At 37.1% G+C, this 21,041-nt stretch overlaps 2 protein-coding genes across 2 annotated transcripts; both read right to left on the reverse strand.

Moving 5' to 3' along the window:
* Positions 1–2,212: 2,212 nt before the first annotated feature.
* Positions 2,213–5,203, reverse strand: LOC131161905 (agamous-like MADS-box protein MADS9). The gene is made up of 7 exons (XM_058117926.1): positions 5,016–5,203; positions 4,758–4,824; positions 3,962–4,023; positions 3,761–3,860; positions 3,564–3,593; positions 3,222–3,266; positions 2,213–2,374 (listed from the first exon to the last, which is right to left on the reverse strand). The coding sequence occupies exons 1-7, from the start codon at positions 5,201–5,203 to the stop codon at positions 2,213–2,215; spliced, it is 654 nt and encodes a 217-aa protein (XP_057973909.1).
* A 9,079-nt stretch (positions 5,204–14,282) lies between these two features.
* On the reverse strand, positions 14,283–19,971 carry LOC131162562 (agamous-like MADS-box protein MADS9). Its single transcript, XM_058119176.1, has 8 exons — positions 19,784–19,971; positions 19,533–19,599; positions 18,835–18,896; positions 18,631–18,730; positions 18,467–18,496; positions 18,186–18,233; positions 15,721–15,933; positions 14,283–14,438 (listed from the first exon to the last, which is right to left on the reverse strand). The coding sequence occupies exons 1-8, from the start codon at positions 19,969–19,971 to the stop codon at positions 14,283–14,285; spliced, it is 864 nt and encodes a 287-aa protein (XP_057975159.1).
* Positions 19,972–21,041: the final 1,070 nt, after the last annotated feature.

Below are 21,041 nucleotides of genomic sequence, written 5' to 3' on the forward strand. Positions count from 1 at the left end.
TGAACATATCATAATTACGGCCTCGCGCCGATCATATCATAATTACGGACTCGCGCCGATCATATCATAATTACGGTCTCGCGCCAATATCATACGTAAATACGTCATTCTGAAAATAATAATTTTATCATGCGTTTATAAGAATCATAATGTGCTGTATACCTTCATAACCTCTCAGATCATACTGCATTTACATCATTATCATATCAAAATATTTCTCCACGTAAAATAATATTCATGCCACACAATTGCTATATTAAAACTATTCATTGCATTTGAAAATCATGATTTTTGGCATCTCATACGTATATACTCGTTCCAACATAATAACAGTATTTTTCCCAAAAGTGCATTAATTCCATAATATGCTAATATCATACATATTTTCAGGAAATCAATTTACTCATAAATAATAGTAATTTATTTGAAAAGTAACTGCTTTAGTTGATTCCCTTACCTGACTACTGAGAAAAGCCCCTATAAACTCTAATCTCACACCTGTAGGGTTTCCTGATCAATACCCTGAAATTGAAAACTTTCAGTATTAAATTTCAGTATTTTTATGTGTACATCATTTCCTATAACTGTTGTAAGACTAAATTTGGCTTAAAAAGTCTTACCTCAACTTAGGGATGATTTCTAACTTGTTTTCACCAACGATCCGCTCTGACAGATTTGGAGAGAATTTCCTCAGGAGCATCGTGGTAACTTCGGAATGTTGAACCGGCATAAATCCGGCCCAAAATCGATGAGAGAGAGAAAACCGAAGAGGAGAGAGAGAGAGGGCGAAGGTTGCTTAATAATGAAGTTAAAAATCCAAATTTTTCTATTTATAGAACTGGATTCATCGACGAGCCACGTCATTCGTCGACGAATCCTTCAATTATTTCGTCGACAAAATTCAGTCGGCTCAAAACTCTCACGGTATTTATTCGTCGACGAAATTCAGTCTTCGTCGACGAATTTTCTTAAGTCCTCGTTGACGAATCCCTTGTATTCGTCGACGAAGCCATGATGATTCCTTTTGGTTTTTTCTTCCAAAATGCAATGTCGTCGACGAACGTTGAAGTCGACTTCCTCCTTCTGTTACTGTTTTCATTTCCCTTCCTCTTTATTATTTAAATACTATTATTATTCGGATCATCACACACAAAACCAACCACACAATCATAAATAGAACACTAAGAATTATGTGGAAAATCCTTCGGTGTGAAGGGAAAAACCATGGGACCGAAGTCCACTTCCAATCTTCCACTATTTCAAAATAATATGTTACAATAGGTCTTCCCTAGTTAAAATTAGAGGCACACATCAACAACAATCATCAAGAATCACAAATTATTGGCATACGAAATAATATAAATCGTCACCATCAAGGTGGAATCAAAATAGTGATAAGTGGAATCTCATGATTTTATGCCCTTTCCTATGGTTGAGTAACGACCTATAATTTGTTGCATGACAAATAGTGACTTCTGTTCAAGGTAGAGTGGTTGAACTCATAAGTGAATGAGAGATTAATGAAAATTCTTGTAATTTGTCCCATATTGGAAAGTTTGAAGGGATGGTGGACGCTTATAGGCTTAACTTAAGATCTAATAGGCTTACACTCTTGGGTCATGTTAGCACACTCACACATATCAAGCCCATGTGAAGATTCCTTCGATCCTAACAAGTTAACATGAAATAAGAAACAAATAAGCATTCTTCCCATGGTAGAATTTGGAAAGAGCTATTCCTTAATTATTATTGTGTCATGAATATTTCATAAAACTTTTTGTATAACTACTTATTTTATGATAATAATGCATTTTTTTAAGTAAATTTTACTGTCAAACTAACATTTTTATATAACTCTATTCCTGAAAATAGGTACTCATTCATGAATCAAACTATTACTAGCTAGCCAACTAGCTAGCAAATAAAAATTTCCTGCAAGAGCCATGAAAATATCTCCAAGCTAGGGAGGTAGGTGCAATGGAGTCCATAAAATAAGTTTTGGGGGAATAAGCCCAGCCACACACAATAAAGTAATAAACAGTTAGCTGCCTGAACAGCCAATTAAGTTTTACACGCAACATCACAACTCATATGGCCACTGCCGATAGCTAGGTAATTAAGATGACTTCTACATATTACAAACCCTGCATGAAAATAAACTAGTGGAAGTTTTCCCCGGCGAAAACGTGTCTTTACCGACAACAAATATATTCTACATTCTTTCTTGTAGATTTGGCTGGAATGGCTGCACACGAGGGAAAGGCATCTGATGGGAATGGTAGTCCCTCGCTGCTTGATGATATCCAGGAGCACCGTCCATTTGCAGATTTCTCATAAGTCGCGTATTCCCATCCATCGCCATCTTCCTCTCATGCTGCATGTGGATAATAAATAAAAGAAATTTAGTTTAAAAACTAAATAATATTCTCATTACACTTTATAAAAATAAGTAATGTGAAAGTTGTGTTTGCTGATGACAACATTTCTGTTTATCAATTGCCATGAACATTAAGCTATTGTTTGAGGAGAAATTAATTATTAGATACACAGAGTGTGTGTATGTATCAAATCTAATATATATGACTTCACCATGTGTACAAAAAATTGTCAAATTTAATTAAAACCATACATATAATGGAATCATGTTGGATCCGATGTTCCGATACACTTAATGAGATTGTGAAAATTATAGGTCAATAATGAGAGTTGAGTTTTACGGTTGATTGAAATGACACTTAAACAAAACTTATGTGACTTTTTCCATGTGCTAATCGATGCATGGCACCCGTACATAACAAATGATTCATAGTCATGACTTTTAACTCTAAATGATACATAGACTTTTAACTCTAAATGATTTATTTTTAGAGTAACCAGATGAGTAGCTAAAAAAAAAATAGAGTTGTTGTTGATCCCATAAGTCACATAAATCATTTTCATAAGTAATTACACAAGTGAACAATAAGTTTAATGATATTTGCATAAATAGTTATTTAAGTTAGTCATACACAACGAGTACAGTAATACTCATAAAAACAAAGATAGATTAATTAACATTTGCACAAGCTATATTTGAATCATAAGTCACACTTTCCTAAATTCTTCCAATTAAATGCGACCTAAATCTTGATTAACGCCAACATCGATGGTAAAGAATAGATATATTGAGTAGTAATGGAGGAAAGGAGTCTGATGCTAGGAGGATGTTAAGCTAAGCTTACCAAGATGTAGGTGAGTTCCTTATTCTCATCCTCCAGCATTTTTCCCTGACAATTAATAAGTGTACACCCAAAACATTTTAATAAGTTAGATCAGTCAATTTAACTGTCAGCCATTAACACTTAGCATGCATCCACAAGTTTACACAAAAAGAAGCATTTGCATAAACCCAGAAGCTATAGCAAGCTAGCTAGCCAGTGATTAATAGTCCCCGCAATCATTAAGAGGCTAGGAACCTATAAGCGCCCCAGCTAGTTTTCTTTTCCTTTTTTTTTTTCTTTTTTTGAGGTGGGTGGGGGTGGGGATGGGGTTTAATTTGAAATTTGAAGAATTAAGGAACATACATTTTTCTTGGTAATCTTGTACAATTCCCCCTGCAGCAGAAAAAAGATAAAAGGGAATTAAGAAGATATAAACATTATAGATTAATATACTGTTTTGTTCTCCAAACTACACATGACAGTGTTTATTCATGGAGATTATAATTGGGTCAAAATATAGAGAAATTAAGAATATATATATATATATATTAGAGATTTGCCTGTTTGGCCCGAACATAGGTGAGGCCATTTTCGAGGGCTTTCTCTATAGCATCCAGGTCTTTGTGGTTCAAAGATGTGATATCCTCTCCCTTCAGATGCCTACACCAGATATATACTTAAGGGCACACAATAAAGAGATTGAGAGAGAGAGAGAGAGAGAGAGAGAGAGAGATGCAATTTTAGTGTAGGTAGTTAGGGACCTGAGCTCTATCTGCATGCTGTCATTTTCCTTCTTGATTCTGTCTAGCTCATTGTTGAGACTCTGTGTGCACTCATCACAAACAACTCAAGTGTTAATTTATCTCAATAATATCTAGAAACTTAATTAGAAAACGTTCAGGTCCATCATGAGAGAGAGAGAGAGAGAGAGAGAGAGAGAGAGTACGTGGAGGTGCTTTATATCATACAAGCAGATCTAATCAGGAAAATAAATTTATTTTGATTTCTTTCCATGATAGATGCAGCTTTTACAAAATCAAAGAAAAAAAAATGCAAGCTAGCTAGCATTTGAAATAGTTTACTGCTAGATCTGTTGTTGGTTAATTATTGGGACTTGCAACATTTTGAAGAAACTAAAAGGAAGGGGGAAGGGAAGGGATTGAAGGGATGAGAGCGGAAGAGAAACACTTTATTGCCAGATCTATGCATACATGTTTCATTTCAAATAGTTTTATATTTGTATATATGCCCGTCTTTTCATTAAAATAAAAAAAGGTTAAACACGATAATGAGTTGAATGAAGTGAGAGGCCATGGGGAAAACATTCCATTTGTAGATCTGTTCATGGAATTTATATTTCGTGCTTCTTAACATATTTTAGGAAAAAAAAACATGTCATTTTTCCATAAGGTAGAGCAGGAAGCAGCAGATGCTTCTAGGGAAATTAAAAAAAAAATAGACAGATGTATATATATAGGGCACAAAAATATACATCAGAGAGAGAGAGAGAGAGAGAGAGAGAGAGAGAGAGAGAGAGTTTGTATGAAATGAACCAACCTCATGCTTAGCATCCCACAGCCTCTTCCCACACTGCTTGTGATATCTATCCAATATATCAATTAAACTGCAACATCACCATAAATTAATTAAAAAAAAATCCTTAGATCAAATCCAGAGAGAGAGAGGGAGATTAAAGAAAAAATAAACCTAGAACGATATATTTATTTATTCTCTGAGAGATTGAAAAATATATTTACTTCATCAGTATAGATCAGAAGGAATAAGACAGTGATATATGTGTGTGTGGATCCATACGTGGTAGAAGGGCTGCAGTACTCATGCATCTTGCCGGAGCTGCCGAAGATGACAAGTGAAACCTGAGCATCACACAGAACAGTGATCTCCCTAGCCTTCTTCATGATCCCATTCCTTCGCTTGGAGTAGGTCACCTGCCTGTTGCTTAAGTTCTCTATCCTCTTTATCTCTATCTTCCCTCTCCCCATCTCTCTCTCTCTCTCTCTCTCTCTCTCTCTCTCTCTCCCCTAAGAACTTTCTTCTGCAGTTCTTCCGATTCTTTTTAGGTTGCAGAAATATGGAGATAGAAATAAGAAGGTATTGAAGGTGGAGAGAGAGAGAGAGAGAGAGCGGTAGAATGGGGACATTCCATTATAGGTTTGGGGATAAGCAACTTTCTCAGTGACTCAGAGGGGGATGGTTTGGAAATGGGGTTTTGACAAAGCCAACCCAGCTGCCATTATCTGATTCACCACTTTCCTTCCATCCCCACCTAGCCAGCTTCATTCATTGACTCAGCTTTAATTATTAGTTCCTAGTTTAACTTGTGACCCCTTCTTAACCATTGGTCTCTCTCTTTCATCTTTATGGGATTAGGGTTTTGGGCAAACAATGTTGGGTGAGGGGGGCGGTGGAAGGAACCTGTGGGTGTATCCATGATACGTGAAACAGTGTCGTGCATGTCGTACTGGACAGGTGTCATAGTTTGACGACCAGTCATGTCTAGGGTTTGTGTGATATATATACATAGTACATATGGGTGTTAATCAAATCTTAACCATCAAATCAAAAATCAAATGTTTTCCTCAACAATTAATCACTATACATACGTACGCCCATATAGATATATGTGTATATATATATATATATATATATAGAAAAAATATATAAAAAATGGTGAGAAAGGAAGCTAGGCATGAAATGTAACGAAGTAAAAGTGCCCCATGTGCCCTTATGGAAGGAATATAATAGAGTCAAACTGTCAAGGTCACCCAACACACAACAGCTTGCCCACGGCTAAGACTTTTAACAGGAAATTGTATAGTGATTGTGCTCCTCGATGTTTTTTTTCCTTATTTCTTGAATTCTAATTAAACATGTAGAAAATAGATCGGCCTATTTTGTATGTCTGATATTAATAAATATAATACTCATTTATTGTCTATTTAATATTTAAAATATAGATATATAAATACATACAAGAACAGTTCCTTGTATAATTTTTCACTTTTTACCACCCCTTTTTCTCCGTGGCAATTTGTATTATTTTTTTAAAGAAAAATCAAGTTACATGTTATGTGTAATAATATATTAATTTATTTATATTCAAAATATATATGTAATTACTGATAGATTGGGCAACGAAACATTTTTTTCCCCTAAAATTCAATCTCATTCAATGATTTATATTAGATACAAATTCAAGCAATCTAGTGCAGAAAAAAACATATTAATTACTTTTATAGATATACAATGACTTTAGTGTCCAAACTTCAGGGAAAAAAATTAAGCTCGAGAAAGGGATAATAGTAATTATAAACTAAACTAAAATTAATGAAAAATTAAAATTTTAATTTAATATTATTTGAGGTGGATTCGAGGTATCCAATAAAAAATCCAAGGTGGATGTTAGAGCCATGCTTGTGCAACTGTGCACCCCCCTAAAAATGTAGCGTGGAGGCCAAATAATTTTATATATGGTGCATGAAAAATAATTCAACTGAGATAGGGTCTCATCCAACTAGAAGGTCATGACTGCATTTTCAAGACAAGAAAACAAATTCCCCAAATGAAATGATTGATGGTCACCCAGTCATTAGCCAACAAAGATCACTCATTAAGTCATCCAATCATCAAGCGAGGTTGCATGGTTTGTAAGTGACAAAGCATACAAACATCAAGCATGGTCATGTACAAAATCTATGGCATAAGAGATTTTTCAATTGTAATAATAAATATGCATGTTGTTTAATGTGTACAAATGTCCGACTTTATGATTAATGGATAGGGATTAATATTTAGAAATGTTTCAATTGGGATTAATGCTTATAAAAGTTGATGGGTGGAGAGGAGCACTCAGTCACTGGCTGTGACTGAAACTCAGTGAGGATAAATACCAAACAAGTATATTTCAATCTGAAAATAATACAGAGGAATTACAATCTCTCTCACGGCTCACTGGCTAATCTCTCTCACACACCACATTGCTCACATTTACTCACACACAACTCAGCTATTTATAGTAATTATAGAAATCAAATAATCAACAATGGTGGGTGCAAATCTTCAATAGCGGTGGGCTGGTAGGTGGAGTAGGTTGCCTGCAAATCTCCAATGTCCACAACGGTGGGCTGCCGGTCTTCAATGGAGGTGGGCTGCCGGTCTTCAAGTTTAATCTTCAACATCCCCCCTTAAACTTGACTCTCCTAATTTTGTCATTCCGAGCATTGTCTTCAGTCTTGCAAAAATATCATGTCTGAGTGGTTTTGTGAAAATGTCAGCAATCTGATCATACGTTCTGCAAGATATCAATTTCATTTCTTTCTTCCTGTAACCCTTGGTGACATGTTTTGCTTTGTATATCTGGACTTCTCTTTGAGTGTTCTTCTTGGTCTTGTAGACCCATTTTACACCAATAGTTTTGTGGCTCTTCGGGAGATTTGTCAACTCCCAAGTCTTGTTCTTCTTGATGGATTGTATCTTCTCATCCATCGCTTTTCTCCATTTGTCTTCTTCGTTAGCTTCCTCAAAGCTAATTTGGTCGCTAGTTAGCAACAGGCAGTTTAGAGCAATATATTCTTCCATTGGTTCTGTATTTTCATACAGATCGGCTAGATTTCGAGCTCCTCTAGGTCTCATGTCTGAGATTTCTCGCTCTATTGGTGATGGAGCTTCATTCCTCTGTGGTGAACCATGTGGAGGTGTCTGCAGCTCAGGAATTTGTGGCTCGATAGCCACTTCTCTTGTCTGTGTAGGTTCTTCTCCTTCAAGTGTCAATTCCGCATCTTTGGAACATTCAACCTGGTCCCATTTCCAGGATTCATTTTCTTCAAAGATGACATCCCGACTGTGAAAGACTTTCTTATTGATGGGATTGTAAAGTCGATATCCCATGGTGCTGTCACCGTATCCTACAAGGATACACTTCTCTCCTTTATCATCCAGCTTTGTCCTTCTTGAATCTGGGATCTTGGCGTAGGCTATGGAGCCAAACACCCTAAGATGGCTCACACTGGGCTTGTGAGTACTCCAGGCTTCATATGGTGTCTTTGTATTAAGACTCTTCGTCGGACACCTATTGAGCAGGTAGACTGCACATAACACTGCTTCTGCCCAAAAACTCTTGGGCACATTCTTATCCTTTAACATGCTTCTAGCCATGTTAAGGATTGTGCGGTTCTTCCTTTCAGCTACACCATTCAACTGGGGAGTGTATGATGGTGTGAACTGTTTCTGAATTCCTTGTTGTCTAAGGAATTCCAGGAAAGCTTCGTCTTTGTACTCTCCTCCTTGGTCTGACCGGAGTGACTTGATGCGGAAGCCACTCTGTTTCTCCACAAGAGTTTTGAACTCTTTGAACTTATCGAATACCTCTGACTTCCTTTTCAAGAAGTAGACCCAGGTCTTCCTGCTGTAGTCGTCGATAAAGGTGAGGAAGTATCGATTCTGTCCATTTGAAAATGGTCTTAGTGGACCACACACATCTGTGTGTATTAGTTGGAGCGGCATAGTTGATCTCCAGTCGGTTTGCTTTCCAAAGCTGTTTCTATGTTGCTTGCTCAAAATACAGCTTTCACATATCACATTTGGATGATGGATATTTGGTAAGCCTTTCACCATCTTCTTGCTTCCCAATTGTTTCAAACTTTCAAAGTTTAGATGCCCATACCTTAGATGCCATAGCCAGTCTTTGTCTTTGATGATAGCGCTCAAACACCTTGGCGTATCATGTTGGATGGCGAGCGGAAACATTCGATTCTTTGCCATTTGAACTCGAGTAACAAGCTTTCCTCGAGCATCTATTATCACCATCTGCTTATCACTGAGGCTAATTCGATAGCCTCTCTCCACGAGCTGTCCGAGACTAAGTATATTAGTCTTCATGGCTGGCACATAGTAGACGTTGGAGATGTAAGCATGATCTCCAGACTTCTGTTTGATCAAAACATCTCCTCTCCCTTGGACTGCAATTTTAGAATTATCTCCGAAAGAGATCTCCCCCTGAACTTTCTCATCAAGTTCAAAGAATAGGTTCTTTCTGCCAGTCATATGGTTGCTGGCTCCAGAATCAAGGTACCAAACACTCTGGTCCTGAGGAGTTGCATTGTGTGCCATCAGCATCAATGACTCTCCATCTGCATGATCAGTTTCGGCAAGGTTGACCTCCTCGCTAACCTTTTCTTGTTGTCGCCCCCAACATTCATTGCTATAGTGTCCATACTTGTGACAATTATAGCATTGAATGTTTCTTTTGTCTACATTCGAGCGATTATTATATCCTCCTCTTCTTCCTTGTCCTCTGCCTTGTGGGACATAGCTCTGTTGATTTCGTCCTCCTCTAGTGGGACCTCTTCTGCCTCTGCCACCTTCTCTGGAGTTAAAATTTCCAGAATTTCTTCCACGAGATCCTCGGTCTCGTCCTCTTCCTTGTTGTGACGTCCCCCCTTTGTCGTATCTATCTGTAGTGAGGGACAACTTCGTTTGGAGAGCTTGCTCCATTGCTTTATCATCACTTCTTCTATTGACTTTTTGCTCATGGGCTTGGAGTGAGCCCACAAGTTCTTCTACAGACATTGTTTCCAAGTCTTTTGTTTCTTCTAGGGTCACAGCTATATAATCATATTTTGGATCTAAAGATCGCAAAATTTTTTCACAAATTCTCTCGTCATTGAGAATTTCTCCATTTCTTCTTAATTGATTTGATACTACCATTACTCGTGTATAGTAGTCTGAAATGGATTCAGTAGACTTCATTTTGAGAGATTCGAACTCACCTCGCAATGTCTGAAGACGAATCTTTTTTACTTTATCTGCACCTTTGTGTGTTCGATGGAGAGAGTCCCAGACTTCTTTAGATGTCTTCGCGGAGGCAATGATTTCGAACGTGGCCTCATCAAGGCCTTGGTAGATTATGGATTTTGCCTTGCAATCTTTCTTTCGATCGGCTCGCAAGGTCGTTCTTTGAGCTTCGGGCATAGCTGCTTCGGCTTCTTTTGATGGGCTTTCTCTGTACCCATCTTCAACGATATCCATGACATCCTGAGAACCTAGAAGGGCTCTCATTTGAATCGACCAGTTGTCATAATTCTCTCGGGTCAATTTTGGAATGACCGATTGGATAGTACCGTTAGCCATCGAATTTAATATATAACAAATAGAGAAATGGGGGCTGATTTCGGTAAATCTAATGCCACCAATAAATTCAGAAGATTGAAAAACCTTAGGAACCGGTTTTGGTTTGCAAAGAACCGGTCTAAAAATCACCGAACCGGCTATAGGAAATTCTGGTGAATTTTTAAACTAACCGGTTCAACTTAACGGCCGCTTAACGGCGTTAACTGTTCCGTTACCCCACGTGGCGTCCTCTGCGCGTGCCGCGTGTCGCTGCTGGGAGCGGGTCGGATGCGGGTCAAGGCGCGGGTACGGATCCGGGTTGCTGGTCGCTGGGCCGGGTTGCGGGTCGCTTTCCGGGTCGGATCTCACCAATCGGGCGAAGAAGACGCGTGCAGGAGCGTGAGGCGCGTGTCGCCGTCTGCCGGAGTCTTCGTCGGCGCGTGCAGCGCGTGGGTAGAGCGCTGTCTTCGTGGGAGGCGCGTGGGAGCGCGTGTAGACTCTCCCAGTGTCCGTTTGAGAGGTGGTTTTCACCGTTGGAATCGTCTTGAATCGAATTGCACAATGGCAGGCTCAATTTGATATTTGGAGCAACTTCAAAACTGAGAAGAAACTTGAATTTCTTCTCTGTTCACCTCTGTTTGGTGAATTCCGGCGTACCTGGACGCTCTGATACCACTGATGGGTGGAGAGGAGCACTCAGTCACTGGCTGTGACTGAAACTCAGTGAGGATAAATACCAAACAAGTATATTTCAATCTGAAAATAATACAGAGGAATTACAATCTCTCTCACGGCTCACTGGCTAATCTCTCTCACACACCACATTGCTCACATTTACTCACACACAACTCAGCTATTTATAGTAATTATAGAAATCAAATAATCAACAATGGTGGGTGCAAATCTTCAATAGCGGTGGGCTGGTAGGTGGAGTAGGTTGCCTGCAAATCTCCAATGTCCACAACGGTGGGCTGCCGGTCTTCAATGGAGGTGGGCTGCCGGTCTTCAAGTTTAATCTTCAACAAAAGTCTTGAATTAATGATTTTTGTTGAAACGACCTGCTAATAAAATAAAAAAAAATTTCCCCTTATTTTAATATCCAACAATAACCTAAACATGGGAAATCCAATCATATAAAATAAGTCCACATATAATACAATACTAGAGTGTCAAATCATTCCATGATATACAAACAACACTATTTCTCTCGAAACTACCATTTCTAATATCAAGGGTTTACAAAACATGTCACCCAAAAAGTAATACTCACTCTCAAAAAGGGCAATACAACAGCCCCTCTACGTGCGAGTCTGCTCCGCTCGCCTAACTGGTTCACCTAAAAAATAATTCAACACTGGGATGAGTCAACACTCAGTAAGATAAAACATGTTATTACTAGTGTGTGGCCACTAAGGTATAGTCAGTAAAAATAATCTGATTTAGGAATAATATGAATAATTGAATCTGGAAATGCTGATATTACATAACGTATAATAAAATCATTAACTATATTATTTAACATGTCAATCTGTATGAAACTACTTTTCGTATTAATACTACTATTTCTGAAAATCTACTTATACTTATAATATTTGAGAAAATTCCTCTGGATGGTTGTATGTCATGATTTAATCTCTCATGACAGGATTGTGCGGCCCGAAGGCGGGACCTATCTTAGCTAGCCGACCAGGGTATGTCAACTGAACTCCGACAATCTGATCGGCCCTCTCAATCCATATCTGATGGAGAGCCTGTCCCGACGTGAGCACGATCGACCTCATACCACTTACTATCTGAGTAAAGTGGTTGCACTCTGAACTGAACATCTGTAGCTACGATACCGTGCTTTACTGTCTGATCCATCAAGGTCTGATACTATATAGGTAACTGATATCTATAATATACTATTTTTACTATGGTTTCTAAAACAACCATAACCCTATAAAATTTAATTGAAATTTCTAAATAAGATGACTGAAAATATGTTTTCTGTATAACTGAACTACTGTCTGAATATCTGTATATTGGGGCGTTATGGTACTGATAAACATGTTATTCTAGAATTACTGAAAATGCATATTTTTGAGTATACTTTCACTGAAAAATTCGTCATTTTATATCATGCAAATATCATAGTATTTCAGTTAATGACTATAAACATGGTATTCACAAATTCTATAATTATAGTACTGTTTCTGTTATCGAATCAAGCCACACAAATACATACTAATATTATCAAGTCCTGGAAACTATAATATATATATAACCTGAATAGTAATTTGATGAAACTATATATAATTCATGCTGACATCATAAAAGAGTTTCCTAGCATAGTATGTTTCCCTTACTTGACTACTGGAAAGCCCATATGGTATACTGGTCTAACACCCGCAGGGCTTCCTACTCAACACCCTGAAAACAACATTCTTCAGAATAAAATATCATTATTTCTTTGCCTACTTTATTTCCTACAACTGCCAGAAGGTCAAAAACTAACTAAAAGACCTTACCCTGATTCTGGGAAGAAATTCAACTCGATTCCACCGACGATCTGCTTTGGTAAACTTGGAGAGAACTTCGCCAATAGCATCGTGGTGGCCTCAGATAATCGATCCGGCGACTGATAGGATCGAAATCGAAGAGAGATGGAGGAGAGGCCATAGGAGAGAGAGAGAGAGAGAGAGAGAGAGAGAGAGAGAGAGAGAGAGGAAGTTGCGTTGAATTTTCTATGATTAAACTGAATTTAGGGCTATTTATACTACGGGATTCGTCGACAAGCTACGTCACCTCGTCAACAAGTCCTATAGAAAGTTCGTCGACGAATCTGCACTCTCGTCAATGAATTTTAGACTTCCCAAAAATCCTCTCTCGATATCTTCTCGTCAACGAGACGAGACCTCGTCGACGAGGTCCTGAAGAACCCTCATCGATGAAACCCCTGTGTTCGTCGACGAGGCCTGAAAAAATTTCTTGAGTTATTATACCCAAAATGCGATGTCATCAACGAACGCTCGACGAAGTATGCTGCCTCCTTCTGTTCCTGTTCTCATTTCACTTTCTCTTTATTATTTAAATAACATTATTGTTCGGGTCGTTACATTTTTTATCTGTAATATATAGTAGAATTGATTTAAGGTTGACCTATAATGAGCATAAGTTGCTCATATGAGGATTTTGTAAAAGACCATCCAATTCACATATCAATACAAAGTGTTACTTTATTTCCCTCTCATTTGGTTTCCTTCATTCTCTCCCTCGTCCTTCTTTTTTTTTTAAAAAAAATGTCTTTTCATCTCCCTCCTCTTTAATTATCCTTCTAGGAATTTCTATTCACAACTGCAATGATTATAACCCTTATTCCATATGGTACCTCCTCATGCAATAGTACACTTTTAGTACCTTGAGCCTTCGATAGATTTGGCATAATGAGCCTATTTCCATCCACGTTTACCATCTCCATATATCCAATCACACCCATTCAACACATAAAAAGATGTTTGACACTTATTTTAATTAAACAATCTTTTTAGCACACCTGGTGGGACACTTTTTTTTTTTTTTAAAAAGGTAATACTTGATGACTTCATTAGAGAACAAAGCCTTAAGCTAGGGGCTAAAAAGTTCTAAGTATACATTTCGCGAACCAAACATTAATGCATGCACTTCTACCAAAAATTAGCAAAAAAAAATCCTCTATAACCATGAAAATATCTTTGAGGGAATTGCCCTGATCATCTAGAGTCCATAAAACGAAATTTTTGTGCAATATTAAGCCCAGCAACATACAATAAAGTAATATTTGGCTATCAAAACAACCAAGTTCACACACAATAGCACAACTTATAGGGCTACTATTGATAGGTACTTAACATGATATATCTATTGCAAACCGTAGATGCAAATAAAGTAGTGAAAGTCTTTCCCAGCGAAAATGTGTCTTTGGCGACAACAATTCTACATTCTTTCTTGTAAATTTGGTTGGAAGGGCAGCACGTGGGGAAAAGGCATCTGATAAGGATTGTAGTCCTCCGCTGCTTGATGATATCCACTGTCTATTTGCAACTCTCTCATTAATCTTGTATTTCGATCCATGGTCATCTCCCTTAGATGCTGCATGTCAATAATAGAAGAAATTTAGTTAAAAAAATAAGTTCCCATTAAAAAATTCTTATTACACATCAAGAGATCATATTATTATTATAAATATGAAAGTTTAGTTTACTTACGAACATTAAGGGCTTGCCTAGTGGTAGAAATATTTTTTTTAATTTGTTATTTTTAAAAAATATTAAAATATTAATTTTCTAAATTTCATATTAAAAAGGTAGAAAATAAAGAGTGCAAAATAATTTTATATTGTAAGCCTTTGCTGGAAATATGAAATTCCACATTTGATAAGCCCTTTGAATATATAAATTGCAATATTGACATTTGCTAGTTTAAAATCAATTGTGGGAATATATCTTGCTAACAATAGAACTTAAATTCTTGAAATTTTGAAAAACATATTTTTTGTATATGACTTGATTCCTTTGTGAAAGAATTCTTGGGACTTATTTTAGAATAGCATCATACACCGTTTAAAATTTAACAACAAGAAATATAGCATGATTTATTGTGTTCATGTTTGGATAACTGAATTCTTAATTTAAAGTGTTAGTGTATATGCTTGCTTGTGAGGGTAGTGTATATGCTTCCTTGTGAGGGTTGAACCACAGGACTAGGCCACCCTCCCCCATCCTACATCACCTACACTTCCTAGTTGAACAGTGTAGCTGAGAGAAAGAACCACACAATCCTTGACATGACCAAGAGCATGTTAAAGGATAAAAATGTGCTCAAAAGTTTTTGGGTAGAAGCAGTGTCAGGTGCAGTTTATCTAATCAACAGATGTTCTACGAAGAATTTTGATACAAAAACACCACATGAACCTTGGCGTACTCACAACCCTAGTATGGGTCATCCTAGAGTGTTTGGCTCTATAGCCGACAAATGAGAGAAATGTATCCTTGTTGGATACGGCGACAGTACCATGGGATATCGACTCTATAATCCCATCAACAAAAAAGTAATTTTCAGTCGGGATGCCATTTTTTAAGAAAATGAATCCTATAAGTGGGACTGGGCTGAATCTTCCAAAGATGCAGAATTGACACTTGAAAGAGAAGAACCTACATAGATAAGAGAAATGGTTATCGAGTCACAAGTTTCCGAACTATAGACACCTCCACACGGTTTCCATTCACCATAGAGGAATGAAGCTCCATCACCAATTAAACGTGAAATCTCATACATGAGGCCTAGAGGAGCCCGTACCCTAGCTGATCTATATGAAAATACAGAACCTATAGAAGAGTATGTTACTCTATACTATCTATCGTTGACTAGCAACCTGATTAGTTTTGAGGAGGCTAACAAAGAAGAAAAATGGAGAAAAGCAATGGATAAGGAGATTCAATCCATCAAGAAGAACAAGACTTGGGAGCTGACAAATCTCACGTAGGCCCATAAGACCATTGGTGTGAAATGGATCTACAAGACCAAGAAGAATGCTTGAGGAGAAGTCCAGAGATACAGAGTAAGACTTGTTGCTAAGGGCTACAGGCTGAAAGAATGAATTGATTATGGAGAAATATTTGCCCTAGTTTCCAGGCTTGAGACTATCAGATTACTAATTTCACTCTCTGCACAAAATAGATAGAAGATTTACCAACTGGAAGTGAAATCAGCATTTCTGAATGGTTTTCTAGAAGTAGAGATCTATATTGATCGGCCACTTGGATATGTAAAGAAAGGCAAAGAATACAAGCTAAAAAAGCACTCTATGGCTTGAAGCAGGTACCTCGTGCGTGGAACATGAGGATTGATGACTATTTCTTGAAGAATGAATTTGAGAAGTGTCCTTACGAGCATGCATTATACATGAAGATGGAGACATACGGAAGCATGCTGATTGTCTGCCTATATGTTGATGATCTTATCTTCACTGGTAACAATCTAAAGATGTTTGTCGTTTTTAAGAGGAGTATGGTCAAAGAATTCGAAATTATGGATATTGATCAGATGGCTTTTTTCCTTGGCATAGAAGTCGTGTAAAGCGAAAAGGAAATCTTCATGTCCCAAAGCCACTATGCAAAAGAAATACTGAAAAGTTTAGGATAGACAATTGCAACCCTGTGACAACTCTGGTTGAAATGGGATTGAAGTTGAGAAAGAATAAGCAAGGAGATGTTGAACCCACATATTTCAAGAGTCTGGTTGGAAGTTTGAGGTATTTGACGTGCACCAGACCAGACATACTCTATGGAGTTGAACTTGTCAGTAGGTACATGGAGACTCCTAACCAATCCTATTTGAATGCAGCGAAGAGGATACTTTGTTATGTCAAGGGTACCATCACTGATGGTATGTTCTATTAATCAAGAGGTAATTGTAAACTTATTGGCTATTCAAATAGTGATTGGGGAAGGAATTTTGACGAAAAAAAAAATAAAGAACGCGACTAGATTCACATTCTTCATGGGAGATATAGCGTTTACATGATCATCAAAGAAGCAACCCATCGTAACGTTGTCATCATGTGAAGTTGAGTATGTTGTTGTCAGTTCAATTGTTTGTCATAGTATATGGATCAGGAACGTACTGAAATATCTGAGATTTCTCCAAGATGACCCCCACAGAAGTTTATATCGACAACCAACCAACGATTGAATTTGCGAAGAATCCAGTCTTCAATGAAAGAAGCAAATATATTGATACTCCGTATCATTTTATCACAGAGCATGTCAAGAAGAAAGAAGTGAAGTTGATGTCTTGCAGAACGTATGATTAGATTGTTGATATTTTCACGAAGCCACTCAAGCATGATATTTTTGTAAGACTGAAGACAATGCTCGGAATGATAATGCCAGGAGAGTCAAGTTTAAGGGGGGATGTTGAATATTAAACTTGAAGAAGATGAAGATGATGATGACATGGATGAGAATGGAGAGAAACTTATGATGATGAAGAAGATAGCAAAGATGAATAAATTGAAGAAGGGTGAAGAAGAAGTCAAAGAAGCAGGTATGGGAAATGGACATATTTCTTACGCAGAAGAAAATTTGCAGCCATCACCTCCCCAAATCACGTCGGCCAATCCTCAACGTTTACCATTTTTTCTCCTATAAATTGGTGTTCATTTTTCTGTGTAGTGTGTGGTGGAGAAGATGGAGAGTAACTAGTGAGAGAAGAATAAATTGTGTATTTTGAGAGTTCTTTGTATTTTTTCATATTATTATTGAAATCAAAGAGTGTGTGTGCAATTGAGTGTTTCTTCACTGAGTTTCAATCACAACCAATGATTGAGCGGGTCCCCTCAACCCATCACGAACTTTACCCTCCTTTAAAAAAAATACTCAAAAAAAAAAAAAGATTATCTTTTGAAAAAATGATTTTGAATTATAAGTTACATAATTTACTAAAGTATCCCAATTAATGTCATATAAACTAAGATTAAAACCAACATCAACGGTAAAGAATTGATTGATGTAACCAAATATAAGGTCAATGAAAATAATAACAAGAACAACAAGCCTTAAATCCCACTAAATATGGTCACTTACATGAATTCTTTTTCTTTAATTCAACCAATCGGAAGCATTTTCCTCTATAATATGATGAATGAAAATAATGGAGGAAAAGAGTCTCAATGTTATTGCAACATGCATTTTCAAATTACAAATTATTGTATGTACAATTGCAATTGTGTTCACATTTAAACAGATACATGTATAGCTAGAGTATATAGCTAGCAAACATACAAACTTAAAGTATAAAGACATGCACACCAACATGAGGAGGATATGTTAAGCTTACCACGAAATCAATTAGAAGTTCCTTGTTCTCATCCTCCACCGTTTTCTCCTGTCAATTAATAAGTATACATCCAAAACATTTTAAGTTAGATTAGCATCCAACAGTCGGCCATTGGCAAGCAATACGCATGCATCCACAAGTTTATTTTTACACAAAAAGATTCATACATATATATTCAGAAACCCAGAAGCTAGCCAGCCAGTTTTTAATATATAATCCCTGTAATGGTACTTAAGAGGGTAGGAACCCATAAGTGCCCCAGGCCTAATGAGGATACATACGTGTTTCTTGGCAATGTTGTACAATTCCATCTGCCACAGAAAGATTAAGATGAAAAGGAATTAACAAGATACAATACATACATGTACTGTTTTGTTCCTCAGACTATATATGTATGGCAGTTTTCATATTTAGAGGAAGAATATTAATATGAGATTTAGTTTACCTGTTTGGCACGAATGTTGGTGAGGCCATTTTCGAGGGCTTTCTCTATATCATCAAGGTCCTTGTGGTTCAAAGATGTGATGTCCTCCCCTTTCAGATGCCTGCACTAGCTACACATACTTATATAAGGGCAGAGAGAGAGAGAGAGAGAGAGACGTAGCTAGTTAATTAATTAATTAATTAGTGTAGGTAGGTAGGTTAGTACCTAAGCTCAATCTGCATCCTGTCATTCTCCTTCTTGATTCTGTCAAGTTCATTGCTGAGACTCTGTGAGCACACTCACAAACAACTCGATCAAGAGTTAATTTACCTCAGTGAGAGCGCGCTAACTAGAAAGACAGATATCCATTCACTCAGTACTACAAATACGATTTATCAAGAACTCCTACAACACACACACACAGAGAGGAATCAATGGAGGTGCTCTAAACAACCAGATCTATTCAGGAAAATAAATCTATTTTGTTTTTCATCATATACAGATGCTTTAACAAACTCAAATGCAAGCTAGCATGCCTATATATAGGAACTTGTTATATTTTCAAGAAATTAAAAGGAAGCTGGGGGATCGAACGGACTGAAGGGAAGGGATGAGAACTTGAAAAGCAAAACTTTGCTCCCAGATCTGTTCATTCCTGTTTCATTTCAAATAGTTCTTTAAAAAAAAAAAGTTAAACATGATAATGTGGGAAGTGAGAGGCCAGGGGGAAAGCATTCCATTTGTAGATCTGCTCATGGAACTTATGTTTCAAGTTTCTTAACATATTTTGGAAAAAAAAACATGTCATTTTTGGATCCATTGGGTCGAGCAGGAAGCAGCAGCTGCTTTTAGGGAAATTAAAAAATAATATACAGAAATTTTATATATATATATATATATATATATGGGCACAAAAAATATACCTGATGCCTAGCATCCCACAGCCTCTTCCCAGACTGCCTCTGATATCTATCCAATATATCAATCAATCTGCACAATCAACTTTAATTAATTAAAAAAAAAAATCATAGACCAAATCCAAGAGAGGGAGATAAAAGAAAACAAAAAAAAACCCAGAAAGATATATTTTTTGTTCTTTGAGAGATTAAAAAATAAATATTTAAGTATAGATCAGAAGGAAGAAAATGATATGTGTATGTGTGGGGATCCATACGTGGTAGAAGGGCTGCGGTACTCATGCATCTTGCCGGAGCTGGCGAAGATGACAAGAGAAACCTGAGCATCACACAGAACAGTGATCTCCCTAGCCTTCTTCATGATCCCATTCCTTCGCTTGGAGTAGGTCACCTGTCTGTTGCTTGAGTTCTCTATCCTCTTTATCTCTATCTTCCCTCTCCCCATCTCTTTCTCTCTCTCACACACACACACACCTAAAAGAAATACAGCTTGCTTCTTTTTTTTCCTTCTATATGATTTTCTTCTTCAGTTCTTCATTCTTTTTGCGGTTGCAGAAATATGGAGATAGAAATAAGAAGGTATTGAGGGTGGAAAGAGAAAGAGGAGAAGGTGGAAAGAGAAGGGAGCAGTAGAGAGGGGACGTTCCATTATAAGGTTGAGGATAAGCAACTTTCTCAGTGGCTCAGAACGAATAGTTCGTAAATGGGGTTTTGACAAAGCCAACCCAACTGCCACCATCTGCTGCACACTTTCCTTCCCCATAACTTCATTCACCGATTTGGCTTTAGTAAATCCTAGTTTAATCTGTCGACCCTTCTTAACCGTTGGTCTCTCTCTCTCTCCCTCTCTCTCTCTCATGCATGTGTAGTATGGATTAGGGTTTTGGGCAATCGTTCGTAAGGGGGACAGTGGAAGGAACCTTTGGGTGTATCCACGATACGTGAAACGGCGTCGTGCACGTGGTACTAGACAAGTGTCATAGTTTGACGGCGAGTCATGTCTAGGGTTTGTGTGATATACATATATATATATATATATATATATATATATAGTACGGTGTTAATCAAATCTTAACCATCAAATCAAAAATCAAATGTTTTCCTCAACAACTAATCACTAAACGCCCAATATAAAGAAATGGTCAAAAAGGCATGCATCAAACTGTAAAAGTCAACCAACACACAATGGCTCCCCAAAGTTATTGACTTGTTTTTCGAGTTTTTTCTCGTTTTAACTTTTTATTTTTTAAATATATTAAATAATACCTTTTTCGAAAAAATATTTTTTAAAATAACCCTGACGTAATCTCGCTATTTAGAGTAGTGAGATTTAAACAAATCTCGCAACTTCAAGTAACGAAATTTAAGCAAATCTCGCTATTTGAAGTAACGAGATTTGCCACGTGTCATTTCCATAAAAAATATATTATTTAATATATTTTTTAAAAAAATGATAAATCAGAAAATAAATTATTCTGCGTAATAAATTATTTCCCGATTTATTACGCAGAATAA

Source organism: Malania oleifera, chromosome 8, assembly GCF_029873635.1.
Source record: "Malania oleifera isolate guangnan ecotype guangnan chromosome 8, ASM2987363v1, whole genome shotgun sequence".
Lineage (NCBI taxonomy): Eukaryota > Viridiplantae > Streptophyta > Magnoliopsida > Santalales > Ximeniaceae > Malania > Malania oleifera.

What these genes read in the sequence shown, in the direction of transcription:
- LOC131161905 (XM_058117926.1), bottom strand. Translation starts at nt 5,203, where the DNA reads ATGGGGAGAGGGAAGATAGAGATAAAGAGGATAGAGAACTTAAGCAAC. An exon ending in TGTGGGATGCTAAGCATGAG is followed by an intron (nt 4,024 to 4,757) that starts GTTGGTTCATTT and finishes GAGTGCACACAG; the next exon opens with AGTCTCAACAATGAGCTAGA. An exon ending in ACAAGATTACCAAGAAAAAT is followed by an intron (nt 3,267 to 3,563) that starts GTATGTTCCTTA and finishes ATTAATTGTCAG; the next exon opens with GGAAAAATGCTGGAGGATGA.
- LOC131162562 (XM_058119176.1), bottom strand. Translation starts at nt 19,971, where the DNA reads ATGGGGAGAGGGAAGATAGAGATAAAGAGGATAGAGAACTCAAGCAAC. An exon ending in TACCGCAGCCCTTCTACCAC is followed by an intron (nt 19,600 to 19,783) that starts GTATGGATCCCC and finishes TTGATTGTGCAG; the next exon opens with ATTGATTGATATATTGGATA. An exon ending in CCAACATTCGTGCCAAACAG is followed by an intron (nt 18,497 to 18,630) that starts GTAAACTAAATC and finishes TTTCTGTGGCAG; the next exon opens with ATGGAATTGTACAACATTGC.